The sequence below is a fragment of the Spea bombifrons genome, chromosome 2 (genome assembly GCF_027358695.1).
Source record: "Spea bombifrons isolate aSpeBom1 chromosome 2, aSpeBom1.2.pri, whole genome shotgun sequence".
Lineage (NCBI taxonomy): Eukaryota > Metazoa > Chordata > Amphibia > Anura > Pelobatidae > Spea > Spea bombifrons.
The window spans coordinates 57927509-57944795 of record NC_071088.1 but is presented as its reverse complement, the minus strand read 5'-3'; the positions used below and the strand labels follow the sequence as shown (position 1 = coordinate 57944795).

At 39.9% G+C, this 17287-nt stretch overlaps 1 protein-coding gene across 8 annotated transcripts in view; it reads left to right on the top strand.

Moving 5' to 3' along the window:
* Positions 1-17287, top strand: part of NFASC (neurofascin) — a 79920-nt gene that overhangs the window by 44035 nt on the left and 18598 nt on the right. For 6 of the 8 annotated variants that reach the window (XM_053454343.1, XM_053454342.1, XM_053454339.1 and 3 more), the window contains exons 9-21: positions 559-670; positions 991-1175; positions 2944-3075; positions 4508-4645; positions 5228-5339; positions 5618-5784; positions 6121-6268; positions 6786-6910; positions 13713-13757; positions 15607-15708; positions 16303-16500; positions 16586-16656; positions 16959-17181. In XM_053454343.1, the coding sequence (XP_053310318.1) occupies positions 559-670; positions 991-1175; positions 2944-3075; positions 4508-4645; positions 5228-5339; positions 5618-5784; positions 6121-6268; positions 6786-6910; positions 13713-13757; positions 15607-15708; positions 16303-16500; positions 16586-16656; positions 16959-17181 (1758 nt within the window). The remainder of the gene's footprint in view (positions 1-558; positions 671-990; positions 1176-2943; positions 3076-4507; positions 4646-5227; positions 5340-5617; positions 5785-6120; positions 6269-6785; positions 6911-13712; positions 13758-15606; positions 15709-16302; positions 16501-16585; positions 16657-16958; positions 17182-17287) is intronic. The other 2 variants (XM_053454345.1, XM_053454344.1) reach the window with 1 other exon arrangement.

Here is a 17287-nt window from a genome sequence, read left to right as displayed (position 1 = left end):
TACGAAACATTTTAGTGCAGACATGCTGTAATCAGGAGAATTAAAAGTGTTCATTTTCATCGAAGAAAGATGATAAATGATGTATCGGTTAACATTCAAATTGCATTCAGATTATGATATTATTATAGATGGTATTATTTGAAATAATCAGTTTTCCATTGCAGGATGTATTCATAGGTGATGTATTAAGAATGTGGAAGCTGCCGTGGTTTTAGTGGCATGGTCTGGGCCTTCCACATTAAAACAGACACTTCAGAGAGAACGCGAGCAGTCCTTGCTACTTTTATTCTGTATTATTAGGCCTGTATGCAGTATCCATGCAGAGCTGTAGGCATAGACACGTTCATACATGTGATATCACAGCAAAATTGTTTTTGCATAGTCATCTCCCACTTTCGCAGAGCGAACTTAAATATTTGAATTATTGATAACACTGAAATGTTTAACATGGACATATTTTGTCTTTTCTAACAAACCTTTTTTTTTATTTTTGCGTTTCCAGAAGCTATTATGCCTATTTCTTTGATCTAACTGTTCAGTGTACTTCTTTATTCACAGCGCGAGGGGTGGCAGAGCGGACCCCAACTTTCTTGCTGCCTACAGGTACTTCCAGTAGTAAGTTGGTGTTACGTGATGAAGATCTGCTTCTGGAATGTATTGCCTCTGGAGTGTAAGTATGATAGTTGTGCTTCCCCACATGTATGGTACTCGTCCACCAAGCTTCATTCACTGGAAAACACTTACAAATGACGAATGAGAACAGAATAAGGGTTTATAAAAAAATCCACAAAAGTTTCAAACCAGACGTTGCACATTATTTAGATGTTTTTCATTGTTAGTATTTATCTGTAGTCATTTTTTTCTTCAGTTTACCACCATATTGAGAATCAAAAATACCAGTGGTCACAAAAATCTAGAAATACCAGTGGGGTAGTGGGGACCCACCTGTTTTATCGTAGATATTTATTTACATTTTATGTTTCTTTACAGCCCAACACCAGACATCATGTGGTATAAAAAAGGAGGGGAACTTCCTAACCAGAAGCTGAAATTTGAGAATTTTAATAAGACACTCCGCATTGTTAAGGTGTCCGAAGAGGACACTGGCGAGTATTTTTGCCAGGCATCTAACAGGATGGGGAGCATCCGCCACACCATCTCCGTCCGAGTAAAGGGTAGGAACCATTGTTTTAGTATTTCTACACATTGAAATATAGAATTTATTTAATGGCAGATTACGGCCATTCGGCTCATCTATTCTGCACATTTTTTTTCAGTTGTAAAGATTTAAACCTAAATCAGTCCTTGACCTTGTTCTGCATATAGGATAACCATATGCCTATGCCATGCTTGTTTAAACCCTGCTGAGTTGACTGACATTAACTTAACCGCCTGCCTGGGGGAAATTTTGCTGACTAAGATAAAAGCTTGGTGATGTATGTTAGAACAAAGCCACGCACACCTTTGCTTCTGTCTACTGACACTGATTACAGAACAAACTAGGCCAAAACAACCTAATCCACTTGAATGAAGAATGCAATGCTTTATTACACCACTAAGCATAACTCTACCGAATTAATTTATGAGGGTTGCATTTGAATTAAGTTTTGGATATACCTGTATTTCATCCCACAACTTAACCAAAACATAACTGTTGAAATAACATACGTAGGGTTCAAGGACAACTTGATCTTGACATATTAAACGTTGGACAGTGATGCTTATCGTCTTCCCTTCACGAACTGGAGATTGAGGATCCTTGAGAAAACTGCTCTTATGTCTTATATGGGGAACCATAGGCATATGTCATCATAACACCTCTCCGCATTTAACACTTTGCGTTTATTTTTGTATAGGAGAATAGTAACTAGATTGTATTCTAACCAAGTAGGATCTTCCAGTCCCTCCACCGGCTCTATGGATATCAGGAATGAATCAGCTGTGTGAAACATAATTATTAAAGCAGACAAAAGATTTTGATGATAATTATGTGCTATTGTTGTCATAGCGTAATGTTTGTCTTCTAAAATAATGCTTGTACTGATTGATTAGACAGAAAAATATATATAAAAGTCATGAGAAATATTGGATCGGGAAAGTCTCTATAGTTACCAAAGCAGAAGTTTAAAGTGGAGTTGTATTTTCCACTTCATTACGTACTTTGAACAGCAATCGCTGGCCGTTTTTTCTAAGGAGAATGGCCGGGCTGGCCCTGCATAATGCGTGGCTCAGTCTGTGAGATGACTTTAAGGCATATCTGATAATTAACTAAGCATTAGATGAACCTGCAACTCTGTAAATTCCTGCTTTAGTAAAGTAGTGTTATTGTGTTTAACTTTAGCGAATTAACCCAATTTTTTCCTCTTTTTCATCAAAATCTTGATTCTGAGTTAATAATCCACAAAAAAATAGGTAGGATACCATATAAAACTTTTCTGTGCTTTTGTTTTCGACAAAGCAGAAGCAAATGGTTACTTTCAAATAAGCTATAAATGCCTTTAAACAAATCACAAAACACATGCTAATTTACCTTGCAAGAGAGACCGAGTCCAATGAGTGTCCCCATATTGGAGTCCAAAAAATAGTTCCTGGTGCCATTACTGACTACAAATACAGGCACATTTGCGAGTATGGACATAGTTGCAGCACAACCATTTCACATTTATGTACCCCTGCTTCGCGAGAATAGGTACATGACAGCATGACATCAGCATGTCAGTTCGTATTTTGTGCCCTTTGCAGATTTTGTGCTACGTGGTGGAAATGACCTGTGATTGCAGTGCAGTACATGCATTGATAAGTGAAAAAGAGTAGTGCTTTACTTTAAGTACATTTCTGGACCTCATTGTGTACATTGATCTGTAATCTTTCATTTGAAACAGATGCAAAATATCAGAAAAAAAACTATTAAAACTTAGCAATTTATGTTACCTGTCTCTTCAGCGGCACCGTATTGGCTTGATGAACCCAAAAATCTCATTTTGGCACCAGGAGAGAATGGGCGTTTGGTGTGTCGTGCCAATGGCAGTCCCAAACCCACCATCCAGTGGCTGATGAATGGAGAACCCATCACAGGTAGGTGTATAAAAAAAATAAAGAATATAAATCACATTTTCGATAAATAAACCATTAAGAAATAATATTTAAGGATGGAAATAATATATATATATTATTTAAAGCTTTGGTGTCAAATGTATTATAACTTTGTTGCTAAAACTATTTTACTGTTAAGATGAGCCATTTAAAGATTAAAAAATAAATAAATATAAATATATATATATATATATATATATATATATATATAAAATGCTTCTTGTGATTTTGACGAGTAAAAGAAACTATGATATTGCCATGTACTGTGTAATATACTGGACCCATCCAGTGTCAGGCCAGCTCTGCTGTCATTGAATGTAACTTTAATGGCATGGGAATGGATTGATGTGGGGTTAGGTGGCACATGAAAGTGCAGGACAAGAAAAATATGGAAAAAAATGGAGGGAGGGTGGAGGATTTCTGGAAAAATGCAAAGAAGAAGAGGAAAAAATATTTGTATGAAAAACCTACTTTTCTTAAAGAGGCTGGGCGTGAATAAGCATTAACTACCTCATGTGCCGTTTTAAACAAGCTCTGCTTTTGTAGGTACATTTTGGGATCTGAAAATAGCACCTGACCAAAGCTGATTAGATCACAAAACAAGTTGAAAATTGTGCATTAGACAGTGCCCTCTTGTGGTTAATATGTAAAATGCCACTTTCAAATTTTGTTGCACTGTCCAATATACTAAGCAACTTTACATGGAGGAACACTATATGACCAAAAGGATATGGGCATCCTGCCATCACACCTGTATGAGCATTTTGACCTCCCATTCCAAAACCATGGGCATTAATGTTGAGTTGTACACCACCCCCCTCCCTGCAGCTGTGAGAGCCCCACACTATTGGAATGCTTTTCACAAGATTTGGGAGTGTGTCTGTAGGTATTTGTGCAGTCAGGCACTGGTGTTAGATGAGAAGGCATGGCCATACCAGAGGTGTTCAATGAGGTTAAGATCAGGTCTGTGCAGGCCACTCGAGGTTCCTCAACACCAACCTTATCAAACCATGGCTTTATGGGTCTTGCTTTGTACACATGAGCCATGCTAGAAGAGGAAATAACTTTCTCCAAACTGGTGCCGCAAAGTTTGAAACATACAAAGTTTGATCCGCAATGTCTTTGTCATCTGATGCATTAACATTACCCTTTACTGGCAGTACCAAACTTTACAGTAGGCACTAAACATTCCGGTGGGTAGTGTTCTCCTTTGTTCCAAACCCAGGTTTGTCCATTGGACTTCATTAAGAATCAGGAATTTTATTAACAATATCCTGATCACTGAGTATTGTAGAGACTGATAATGTGCTATATCACAGCACCTAATGTAGGTCTTTGTATTGATTAATTCAAATGGGAAAGCTTTTAATTAGATTTGTGTTAAGTCTTTTTCTCTTGCATGCTGCCTCTGCAGTTCCGAACCCCAATTTTGAGGTTGCTGGTGATACCATCATTTTCCGTGAAGTACAGAGTGGCAACAGTGCAGTGTTTCAATGCAATGCCTCCAACGACCATGGATACCTGCTGGCCAATGCTTTCGTCAGCATTCTTGGTAAGAAGTAGTTATGATAGATTACATGCATTCCATCTAGGTTTTGTTTCCTGTTGATTAGTCTAGTTCTTTCTTTTTACTTGTATTTAGCTCTTGAAAGGTTCCTGTACATATGCCAGCTAGGTTGACTAGCCATTTCCATCAAATCTTTTTACCTACAGAGCTTTATGTTGCTTTTGTATATGAATATAAAAGGCTTAACTCCGCACAGCAAATTAGGAGCGGCTTTTAACATTTGGGAAGTTTCAATAAATTTATATTTATCGGTATAACACTAAATACCACCAGTGTTGCAGTATGGACACAAGCAAGCTCTATAGAGTAGTTTTGTACAGAGATGCTTCTGATTTTGGATTTATATTCGAGATGATCTTAATATATATCCCCTCACTATTCCCTATGTATAAATAATACCACATTTGCTAACTCACTTTTCTAACCATAACACATTTCCAGCATCCATTATTATAAATCCAATTGTTTTTCATATAATAGAACGTTTGTTTCAGATCACAAATTATATCAAAAACAGTTCCCATTATTTGAATTTTCTACGCTTGGTTCTCTTATTTCATGCTACAGATGTTCCCTCTCGGATGTTGGGCCCCAGGAACCAATTGATAAGAGTAATTGAATACAACAGGACTCAGCTGGACTGCCCATTTTTTGGCTCTCCGATACCCACTCTTCGGTGGTAAGCATAGAAAAATGTTTGTATAGGAGACGGACACGTGCATTTTATTGATAAATACATATGTTAATCTTCTGTAGTTAATGAACTCAAGAAAATCATTAAGCATGTCAAATAAAACCTCCAGTTCGTTATAGTGCTTTCGATATAAACGGCTACAGCTAATATTGCAGAGTTTGGTGAAATTGGTTTGTTTTATTTTATTTACCGTTGTCATTGTTGCTGGAGAGATGGAGTAGGTAACTGATAACAAACTGCATTCCCTTCCCTTATGTGTGCAGGTTTAAGAATGGGCAAGGCAGTAACTTGGATGGCGGGAACTACCGGGTGCATGAGAATGGTACACTGGAGATTAACACTGTACGCAAAGAGGATCAAGGCAAATACACATGTGTGGCTACCAATATTCTGGGCAATGCTGAAAATACTGTACGGCTGGAGGTCAAAGGTAAGGGAGCCTGTCAGAGCAGAAATGTGGCTGGTGCTGTCATTTCCAATGGATTTCTTCACATTGTCCCTGTTTCTCTTTGTTCCTTCTGCTGTACTTATACTTCCTTTCTATCATTCTTTCTGTCCCATTTTTTGTTTTCTCTTTCTCTTTTTAAAAATGTTCTCAGTGTGAATGCAGTGTGGCACCACATTTATTATGCTTTCGATAAGACAGTTGCAATTGTTACTTTTAAAGCTTTAGAAATATGGTGGTGAAGAATTGTTTGGACAATTATGGGCACCAAGAGAAAAAAACAAACATTTACACAACTAACATCTTTATTTTGTTCCTTAGAACCTACTCGCATTGTCAAGGGTCCAGAAGATCAGATTGCCAAGAGAGGCTCCACAGTCCGCCTTGATTGTCGAGTGCGGAGTGACCCATCTCTCAGACTTACTGTGACATGGATGAAGGATGAATCTCAATTGTATATAAGTAACAAGTGAGTAGACACAGAGCTTGTTCTATACATAAGTAGTGAGCACAGAGCTAAGAATACAGTTTTGTAATCTGGGGACTGGGCAGTTGTCTTAATTGTGACCTCTGAATCCTGTGTTCCTGTCCTTTCTGTTAGGAAAGGGTAGGGGTGTTGGTAGGCTCATACTAGTTTGGAGGCTTCAGTTAATAAATTAATTAATAACTTTTAAGCAGTGCTGACCACCCAGGGTTCATATTAATAAACTTAAATCATCATGGCAAAGGCATTTAAACTCAATATAATGCTTCCAAAAACATTGTTCTTTATAAATAGCATTGTAAATAACAACACACAATTTTTAATGTAAAATAATAAGTGATCTGGTAAGCACTACCTATGGACTGCAAGAACAGTGGATACTTTTAAGGATAAGCTGATCAATGTAATAGGGGAGAGGTTAGGATAGGATGAAATGATGGACTTTTACCCATTTACGTAATTGCCAGTTATGCATTAAAATCTCTATCTTTCTTATTGTCAGGATGAAGAAGGAGGATGATGCCCTTACAATATTTGGAGTAGCAGAGAAGGACCAAGGAGCTTACACATGTGTAGCTAAAACAGAGCTGGATCAAGACTTTGCAAAAGCCTACCTCACTATCCAGGGTAATTACTCCCCCACACAATAATTGCAGGTCTATTTCAGTTTAGTAATATTGAGAAAAATAGAATTTGATAAGAACCGTTGTACCCATCAAGCCTACTCATGTAGGGACTCAGTCCTTAATCAGTCCTTTCTCTTGTCTCAGATTCAGGATAGCTTTATGCCTACCCCATATAATTTTACATTCCCTAAATGTATTAGCTTTTACCACTTCTGATGAGAAGCTGTTTCATTTGTCTACCATCCTTCTGAGGAGCATTGGCTGTTCTAAGCTGGAAATCAGTTAACCTAGCAGAGCTGCAGGGGACCTGGAACCTCCTGTCTACGCCCCCCCCCCCGCCCCACTTACCGGTGCTTCTGAGTCCCCGGTGTATAGCCGGGGTAGCGTGTAGATGTCTACGCGATTTGCGTAGAGCTCTATACGCTGCCTGGACTAAGCACCATGTAGCGTGTAGAGCTCTACACGATTCGCGTACACAACTTCCACTGCAGCCGGGAGGAGGTGCGACTAGCAGCGGGGGGTTGTCTGCGTTGTCTGCGTCCATCGTACAGACCTTCCCCGGCTGTCAGAGATCAGAGTTCCCCGGACCTGTGCGGTGAATTCTCTCTGACAGTCGGGGAAGGTCTGCGCGATGGACGCAGACAACCCCCGCCGCTAGCCGCACCTCCTTCCAGCGGCAGTGTAAGTTGTGTACGCGAATCGTGTAGAGCTTTACACGCTGCATCGGCTACATGACAGGGGACTCAGTAGCTCAGGTAAGTTTGGGGGGGAGGGAGTGTTAAATGGGGGGCATAAGGCATTTCTGTAGGCAGAGTGCTCTGTGAAATGCCTTTTAACCCCCTTAATGCCACTCTGCCTTCAGAAATGCCTTTTTAACCCTCTATATGCCACTCTGCTCCTGAAATGCCTTAAACCTCCCTATATGCCACTCTTCCCCATAATATGCCTTTTAACCCTCTAAATGCCAGAGTGGCATACAGGGGTATAAGGCATTTCTGGAGGCAGAGTGGCACATAGGGGGTCAAAAGGCATATCATGGGGCACAGTGGCATATAGGGTTAAAAGGCATATCATGGGGCACAGTGGCATTTAGAGGGTTAAAAGGCATATCATGGGGCACAGTGGCATATAGGGGGTATAAGGCATTTCTGAGGCAGATGTGCATAACTGAGGGGGGGGCAGGTTGGAAAATAGAAGGAAATAAAAATATTTTTCTCAATCATAGCTTTTATAAAAAAAATAGTTTATATGAATTAACATTTACTGGTAAAACTATAGGGTCGTCTTATATTCAGGCCTTTTCTTTTTTCCTAAATTAATATTCAGATTTGGGGGGTCGTCTTATAATCAGGGTCTTCTTATAATCTAGCAAATACGGTACATGAGACATAGTTAATAAATGTCTGTGTATTCAGCAGTGCTCTGTAGTGTTATACTTTTCATAGGAAGAAATGTGCAAGGATAAGAACAGACCAAACAGACCTGTTAAACGGATATTATTATCTCACAAATGCACAACACTTCTTTTATGAGGATTCATAAATACATTGACGTCAATTAAAGGAATATTTTGAGTGCCCTTTGCAAGTTTTGTTTGCATTGACTTCTACTGTAACTGAACTCTAATGTCAAAGTAACTCACGTAAAAATTGGTGCATAGATAGACTTAAATTTTGCAAATTACATGCAATTCTAATTTCCATTTTAATCAAATACTGGGTATGTTAATGAATATTTAATATATTGAGGGATCCAGTCTTGTGTTGAAGATATGTTTAAAAGAATACGCTACTGTGCTCAGCACAGCAATGACGTGAATTAGACTGTGTCACCTCTGTGGCAGACACTTCATATTCTGTTATTTTGAAACGTGTACACTTAATTTCAAACATATTAAAAAATAGCCATAAAACATTTGCTTTGTCTGCCAGAGATACGTAAGACACAAAAAGCATGCAAATCTCACACCTTTCACCTACCTGTTTGAATTGTTTAAAGCTATTTTTTTATGGAATCCATAATGAATTAAACATTTATATTAGGGTATTACCAATTCATGGCTTCAGGCATGAAATATTACCGTATTTGCTTGATTATAAGACGACCCTGATTATAAGACGACCCCCCAAATCTGAATATTAATTTAGGAAAAAAAAGAAAAAGCCTGAATATAAGACGACCCTATAGGACAAAAGTTTTACCAGTAAATGTTAATTCATCTAAACTTTTTTTTTTTTATAAAAGCTATGATTGAGAAAAATATTTTGGTTTTATTTCCTTCTATTTTCCAACCTGCCCCCCAGTTATGCACATCTTCCCCAGAAATGCCTTATACCCCAGAAATGCCACTGTGCCCCATGATATGCCTTTTAACCCTCTAAATGCCACTGTGTCCCATGATATGCCTTTGAACCCTATATGCCACTGTGCCCCATGATATGCCCTTTGACCCCCTGTGTGCCACTCTGCCTCCAGAAATGCCTTATACCCCTATATGCCACTCTGGCATTTAGAGGGTTAAAAGGCATATTATGGGGAAGAGTGGCATATAGGGAGGTTTAAGGCATTCAGGAGGCAGAGTGGTGTATAGAGGGTTAAAAAGGCATTTCTGGAGGCAGAGTGGCATTAAGGGGGTTAAAAGGCATTTCACAGAGCACTCTGCCTCCAGAAATGCCTTATGCCCCCCATTTAACACTCCCCCGGCACTCCCCCCCTCCAACTTACCGGTGCTTCTGACTTCCCTCTCATGTAGCCGGGGCAGCGTGTAGATCCCACGCACTTACGCCGCAGCCGGAAGGAGGCGTGGCTAGCAGCAGGGGTTGTCTGCGTCCATCGCACAGACCTTCCCCGACTGTCAGAGTCGGTGCGGGGAACTCTGATCTCTGACAGCCGGGGAAGGTCTGCGTGATGGACGCAGACAACCCCCGCTGCTAGCCACACCTCCTTCCTGCTGCAGCGGAAGTTGTCTACGCGAATCGCGTAGACATCTACACGCTGCCCCAGCTACACACCGGGGACTCAGAAGTATCGGTAAGTGGGGCGGGGGGGGGGCAGGAGGATCCAGGTCCCCTGCAGCTGTGGGGGATCTGGATCTTAGTCGTCTCATAGTCAGACCTGGACAGTTGTAAATCTGTGCCTATGACCAACTGTCATGTTGGAATAAAGTTCTTAGCTTTGTAGTTCCCATCAGCAAAACTGAGTTTAACTTCAGTTCAGCAAAATATAGTAAAGAGAAGTAGTAGCATTAAGAACAGATTTTAAACGTAGAAAATTTTTATTTATTTTATATGGCTCCTTACCATAAAATCACAAATGATTTATATATGTTCGTTATTTCGGATCTAAAGTAACTTGATTCTTTTCCCCGTGACATAATGAAATAATACGTCCTTTTAGTTAACTAAAAACAAATGTATAGTCATGTGACATTACTAGGGCTGAAACAACTAATCGATAAAATCGATAATGAAAATCGTTGTCAACAATTTTCATTATCGATTAATCGATTTTTATCGATTATAAAAATTATGATCCGACCTCAAACAGAGATCGGATTATAACACTAGAATCCAGATCCCCCGCAACGCTGCAGGGGACCTGGATTCCCCTCACTGTCGGCCGGTCTCTCACTTCCGTCTCTCTCCCCCTCCCATACACCCCTCTGACTCCTCCCCCCTCCCATACATCACTCTGCCTCTCTACCCGGCTCCGTTACTGACTTCATAGAAGCCTCAGCGTAAGTTAAGGGCAGTAACGGAGGCTGTCTGTGCGCATCGTGCACACCCCCACCGGCTGACAGAGGATCATCCTCTCTGTCAGCCGGTGGGGGTCTGCATCGCACAGACAGCCTCCGTTACTCACCTTCACTTACACTGAGGCTTCTATGAAGCTGCAGTGAAAGTTCCTGTCAGTAACGGAGCCGGGTAGAGAGGTAGAGCGGTGTATGGGAGGGGGGAGGAGTCAGATGGGTATATGGGAGCCACCCTCCCATACACCACTCTGGCTCCTCCCCCTCCCATACGGCACTCTGCCTCTCTAACCGGCTCCCTGGTGTCTTGTGAACCTCCGTTGCTGACAGGAGGCAGAGTGGAGTATGGGAGGGGGGAGGAGGCAGAGTGGAGTATGGGAGGGGGAGGAGGCAAAGTGATGTATGAGAGGGGGAGGAGCCAAAGTGATGTATGGGAGGGGGAGGAGGCAGATGGTGTATGGGAGGGGGGGAGGAGCCAGAGTGGAGTATGGGAGGGGGGAGGAGGCAAAGTGGGAGGGGGAGGAGGCAGAGTGGTGTATGGGAGGGGGAGGAGGCAGAGTGGTGTATGGGAGGGGGAGGAGCCACAGTGGTGTATGGGAGGGGGAGGAGCCAGAGGGGAGTATGGGAGGGGGGAGGAGGCAAAGTGGTATATGGGAGGGGGAGGAGGCAAAGTGATGTATGGGAGGGGAGGAGCCAGAGTGGTGTATGGGAGGGGGAGGAGCCAGAGGGGAGTATGGGAGGGGGGAGGAGGCAAAGTGGTATATGGGAGGGGGAGGAGGCAAAGTGATGTATGGGAGGGGGAGGAGCCAGAGTGGTGTATGGGAGGGGGAGGAGCCAGAGTGGTGTATGGGTGAGTTATAGTGGTGTATGGGGGGTATTATGAATTTCAGGGCATATAGGGGGTATAAGGCATATCGATATTAGGCATATCGGGGGGCATAAAACATCTGGGGGTAAAAGGTATATCAGGGGGCTCAGTGGCATATAGGGGGTATAAGGCATATCGATATTAGGCATATCAGTGGGGCATAAAACATATCTGGGGGGCAGAAAACATATCTGGGGGTAAAAGGTATATCAGGGGGCTCAGTTGCATATCACTGGCATATAAGAGGTATAAGGCATATATGGGGGCAGAGTGGCAAGCTGGGGGTCAGATGTGCATAACCGGGGGCAGTTTGGTAAATAATAAAAATTTAAACAAGGCTTTTTTCTCATAGTTTTTATTTAATATGAAAAATAGTTAACATATGAATTAATATTTACTAATAACTTTGTATTAAAACCTAGTTTGAGAAACACTGTGTTTGGGTTCATTTTATTATTATGTCAGTAAAATAAGAAGGTGAATAGAGAGAGGCCATTGCAATAAAGAGATGAAAGTGTAAATTGTACGTTTTTTATTACATTATTTTAAATTGAAAAAAAATTGAATTTTTTTAACCGATTAATCGAAAAAATAATCGGCCAACTAATCGATTATTAAAATAATCGTTAGTTGCAGCCCTAGACTGTGTCATGATTTATTCAATACAAATGAAGCCAAAATAGAGAAGCCAAAACTAGGCACACTTTATGATTCAATAGCTTGTATAACCACCTTTTAGCAGCGATAATGTAGTAATCATTTTCTGTATGACTTTGTCAGTCTCTCACATCCTTGTGAAGGAATTTTGGCCCGCTCTCCTTAACGATGTTGCTCCAGTTTTTTAAGGTTCATTTGGTTATGTTTATGCACAGCTTTCTTAAGGTCGCGCCACAGCATTTCAATCAAGTTGAGGTCTGGACTTTGACTGGGCCATTTAAATCCCTTGATTCTTTTTCATTTTTTAGCCATTCTCTTGTAGATACTGGTGTGCTTGGTATTATTGTCCTGTTGCATGACCCATATTTGGCCAAGCTTCAGCTGCTGGACAGATGGCCTCACAATTGACTCAAGAATACTTTGTTATACAGAGGTGTTCATGATTGACTCAATGACTGTAAGGTTCTAGGGTCCTGTGAGATGAACATTTGTGCTGATACGCAGATTTGGTTTTTGCCAAACGTGGCATTTTGCATCTTCACTTTGGTCTCATCTGTCCAAAGGGCATTGTTCCAGAAGTCTTTGCAAACCTAAGCTGTGGTGCCATGTTCTTCTTAGAGAGAAAAGGCTTTCTCTTGGCGACCCTTCCAAACAAGTCATACTTGTTCAGTCTTTTTCAAATTGTACTAGCATCAACTTTAACATTTAACATGCTAATTGAGGCCTGTGGAGTTTGAAATGTTTTTTGAAATTTCTCTGAGCATTGCACGGTCTGACCTTGGGGTGAATTTGCTGGGATGGGCACCCTGGGAAGATTGGCAACTGTTTTCCACTTTTTAATAATTTTTCTCACTGTACAATGATAGACTTTAAATTGTTTGGAAATGGCTTTATAACCCTTCCCAGATTGATGGGCAGCAACAATTGCTTATCTAAGATCATTGCTGATGTGTTTCCTAATTGGCATTGTGTTAACCAGCAAACTGCAAAAGTTGTGAGGTGGTCACACTTGCTGATCATCAATGAATCAAGGGCATTTAATGAGCAGCACTTGTCTGCTACTTAGCATCTTAATTACAATGGAAGCAGTAAAGATGTACCAGTTTTTCACACATGGCTTCTCCATTTTGGCTTTATTTTTGTTGAGTAAATCATGACACAGTATAATATGTCATGTGTTTTTGTTCATCTGAGGTTAGATTTACCTCATGTTTATACCTACTAAGGAACAGATGATTGCTATTATGTCCTGATATGTAAAACCATAGAATTCAAAGAGGGTGCTCTTTCTTTTTCACATGACTGTATGAATTTGCTTACCAGATGAAACAGCTTCTATTAATTCTATTATTTTAGCACGTAGCAGAATGTATTTAACTTATGCACTGTAACTTATTTAACTTATGCACTGTACTGTGTACCCATTCTGTCTTTTGATGATTAACTAATTAACCATAGGTCTGGTCCTTACAAAATGATATCTTGAAGGGTGATATTAACACTTTAACCTGTAACATTTTCCCTTTACAGAAACTTCCTCCTCACCTACTAGTCGACTGACTTCCACTCTTAGAGGTAACATTCCCTACTAATACCTAATACGTCCTAATTACCTGTACAAGATGCTATTGGAAAAAGCGAAAAGGTAGTTAGCCAAAAGAGTAAGCTAAGTGTAGTGTCAACAGGCTACGTCTACTCTTCTGAAAATAAGGAACATTTTACTATAGTGGACACGGATTTTTTGTGGAATGTACAATATAAATATTTGCAGGGGGCTGTTTTGAATTAGAACAGGTCTTCAAAATCAAGATACTTACAGATTTTTATACAGTAACAATTAGCAGCTCATCATTAACCAATCTGATTAAAATGAACTTAGTTCATGTATAGGTTCACCTGATCACGTTATTTGTCACATATACATAATGATTCATCAAAATTCATAAGACAAGTATCAGCTAAATATTATTACAATACATATCTTAAAGGGGAATGTTGAGAATAGAAAGACAGACTAAGACAAACCGATAATTTGGGCAAGATGGCCTTGCTCGCAAGTTTACAATCTAGAGGGAATGGGATCAGGAGAAACATAAGATGTGAAGAAAGGTGAGAGGTATCATGGTGCTTGTATTAGTGAGAGGCAAGATCTAGCTACAGAGATGATATGTTCCTCTGAAGAAGTGAGTTTTATAGATTTTTATTGAATATTGAGAGGGAGGGTGAAAGCTGTAGATAAGGTGGAAGGGAGTTCCAGAGGTATGAAAAATAGTAATAAGTGAGGAGAAAAACCACGTGAAGAATGTAAAGATTGAGTAGAGGAGTATTTTATTATGGGGGAAATAGGTATGAAGGGCAGTAGTATGGAGGGTTTTATGTGTTAGTCCTGGGGGTTTTATAACAAAAGGACTAGAATATGATTCCTCTTTTCCATATTTGATGAACCCAAATTATACATCATTTAGTTCAGGAAAAGTGGGGCCTTCTTTGAAACTAATATAAATACATGAAACATAATTATTAGTGATAATAGATTTATAAAAAAAATCACATTTCTACAATGTTGCTTACGTTTTTTCTATACTGTGTCACAACTAAGCAGTGACCGAATTTATCTTCAGTAACATTTCCTGATTACAATCAAAGGCCACCTACATATTTTGTTATGTTACAGATGGCTAAATCCATACTCTACATATTGCCCCATATTACATATTTTTTAGTACTGCTGACTGAAAGAATTTGAGGCTAGTGGTTTTTCAATATTTGTTTAACTTATAGGGGAAGGGGCACAATTTTTGGGATCTGTCATACATTTTTGTGCCAGTAATGTCACTGGGCTCCCAATCATTTTTTATTTAATTTATATTAATTTTTTTTACCTTAATTTTTTTACATGTTTTGAAAGGAGGAGAAACTATTTTCCTCCCTCTCCTCCTTGTAGTTTGTTTGTGGTGATCACAGTGTGATCAGCAAGCAAGACTGAGCTAAGAGAATTACACCTAGGAACATCATTTATTGACCAAAATGTATAGTATATATATAATTTAGAACATCTTGATCAATTTTCAAATTAGGGTTCCAAGTAAACAATCCAGTAAACAGGGAGGGAAATAAATTGACCAATCAGAGTTAAGGGAAGGGAGAAAAATATAACCAATAGCAGAATAGATCGAATAACCAATAAGAGTTGGAGGTTGGGGAAAAGGCACTACCTTTCACACTTTGCATCTGGCACACTCGGTATATGTTGAAAGGTGCGATAAGGGAAGAGAAAGATGCCTACAACTACTCTTTCTATAACATGTTTTATGGTCAGTAGATTAAGTGCCAGATCTCCAATTTATGTTTCCTGTATCAGTCACCAGAATACCTGTTAGTGAGCTGGTTTCAAGTTAAGAACATTTTTCTTAATTCCTGATAGATAAACCAGACCCTCCTATGGACCTGGAGCTAACTGACCTGGCAGAGAGGAGTGTCCGTCTCACCTGGGTACCTGGTGATGACAACAACAGTCCAATTACAGGTGAATATAATTTCTCATTGTGTTGAGTACCCATCAGTTTTTTAATGTAGCTTACCGTTGCCCAGTCACATGTCTTTCCCTCTCTTTGTTTCACACATTCTCTTGATGCCTTCTGTACCAAACTTTCTAAGGTGTTAAATTGTATCTTACACTTTTATCATGTGTTCTTTTATGTTTTAATCACATTTTTTTAAACTGTAGTTTTTCTTTTTTATATACCCCCCTCTAACTAAGGGGGTCAGTCACATTCAGGATTATCCCCATTCCTAATTTTATGTGTATCTACAATATATTAATCATGCTTGTGGTTCCTTTTTACTTCCCTAGATGTAGTTTTGTATGTGGAAGCAGGGGCACTACACAGTTGTAAATCCCAAATGCCAGAAGCTTGTGTAAATTATTTTTTAAAAGCAGAGACACATATTACATCCAGGGGGATCATGGAAAATTATAGAAAATGTGTATTACATGTCCTGTCTGTGCCTGTGATGGGGGAAGATGTGATATCAGATCTGAAAAATATAAATAGAACCAGCTTCCAGTGCTCAGATGTGTTACTTCATTTTTAGTCTTCACCACTCATATCACCACCAGGTTTCATTATACAATTTGAGGAGAACCGTTATCAGTCAGGCACCTGGCACAACCTTGCCTCCGTTCCTGGTAATGTGAACACTGCAGTCCTTCGGCTGTCACCATATGTCAATTACCAGTTTCGGGTTTTAGCACTGAATGAGCTTGGAAGCAGCATGCCCAGTCCTTCTTCTGAACGCTATCAGACCAATGGTGCTGGTAAGTGACCCTGCCCCAGACTCATGTGTATCCACCAGTAAATTTAATTTATTCTTTACAATGAATTTTTTTCCCATGATTTCAGCTCCAGAAATTAACCCAAGTGATGTTCGGGGAGTAGGAACGCGCAAAGACAACATGGAGATTACATGGACAGTGAGTATGAATTATGTGTTGTTTTCTCCTTTTTTATTATGTAATTGTAGTATGTAGTGCCAGGTGTCATTGATGACAATTCAAAAGTGGTTATTCAGCTAGGAAAGGGGCAGGATAATAGATCTGTCATCTTAGTAATATTTGGAAGTTCATTAGCAGTCCTTTGCACTGGAGTGTTTGCTCCATTGGGCTATTGCCAAATGTGCTATTCATGCCTGCAATACACCTACATACCAATATAGATATATATATTATATATTTATATTAGTTTAATTGTCCTTTTTTTTTTATACCATTCATAGCCACTTAACTCTACGCAAGTGTATGGGCCAAACCTACGCTACAATGTCAAGTGGCGTCAGCGTCACACAGGCGAACCTTGGAGCAACGTCACTGTATGGGGCAACAGGCACGTGGTGTGGCACACTCCAGTGTACACTCAATACGAAATACGAGTGCAGTCTGAAAATGACTTTGGGAAGGCTTCAGAACCTGGCACTGTGTTTGGATACTCTGGCGAGGACTGTGAGTAGGAAATCACTGATAAGTGGCTATTGTTGCATTTTGTTGAATCTTATAAAAAATTGTGGTTGTGAAAAATTTTAAGCAGCAAGGTCCCCTTTGCAGAAAC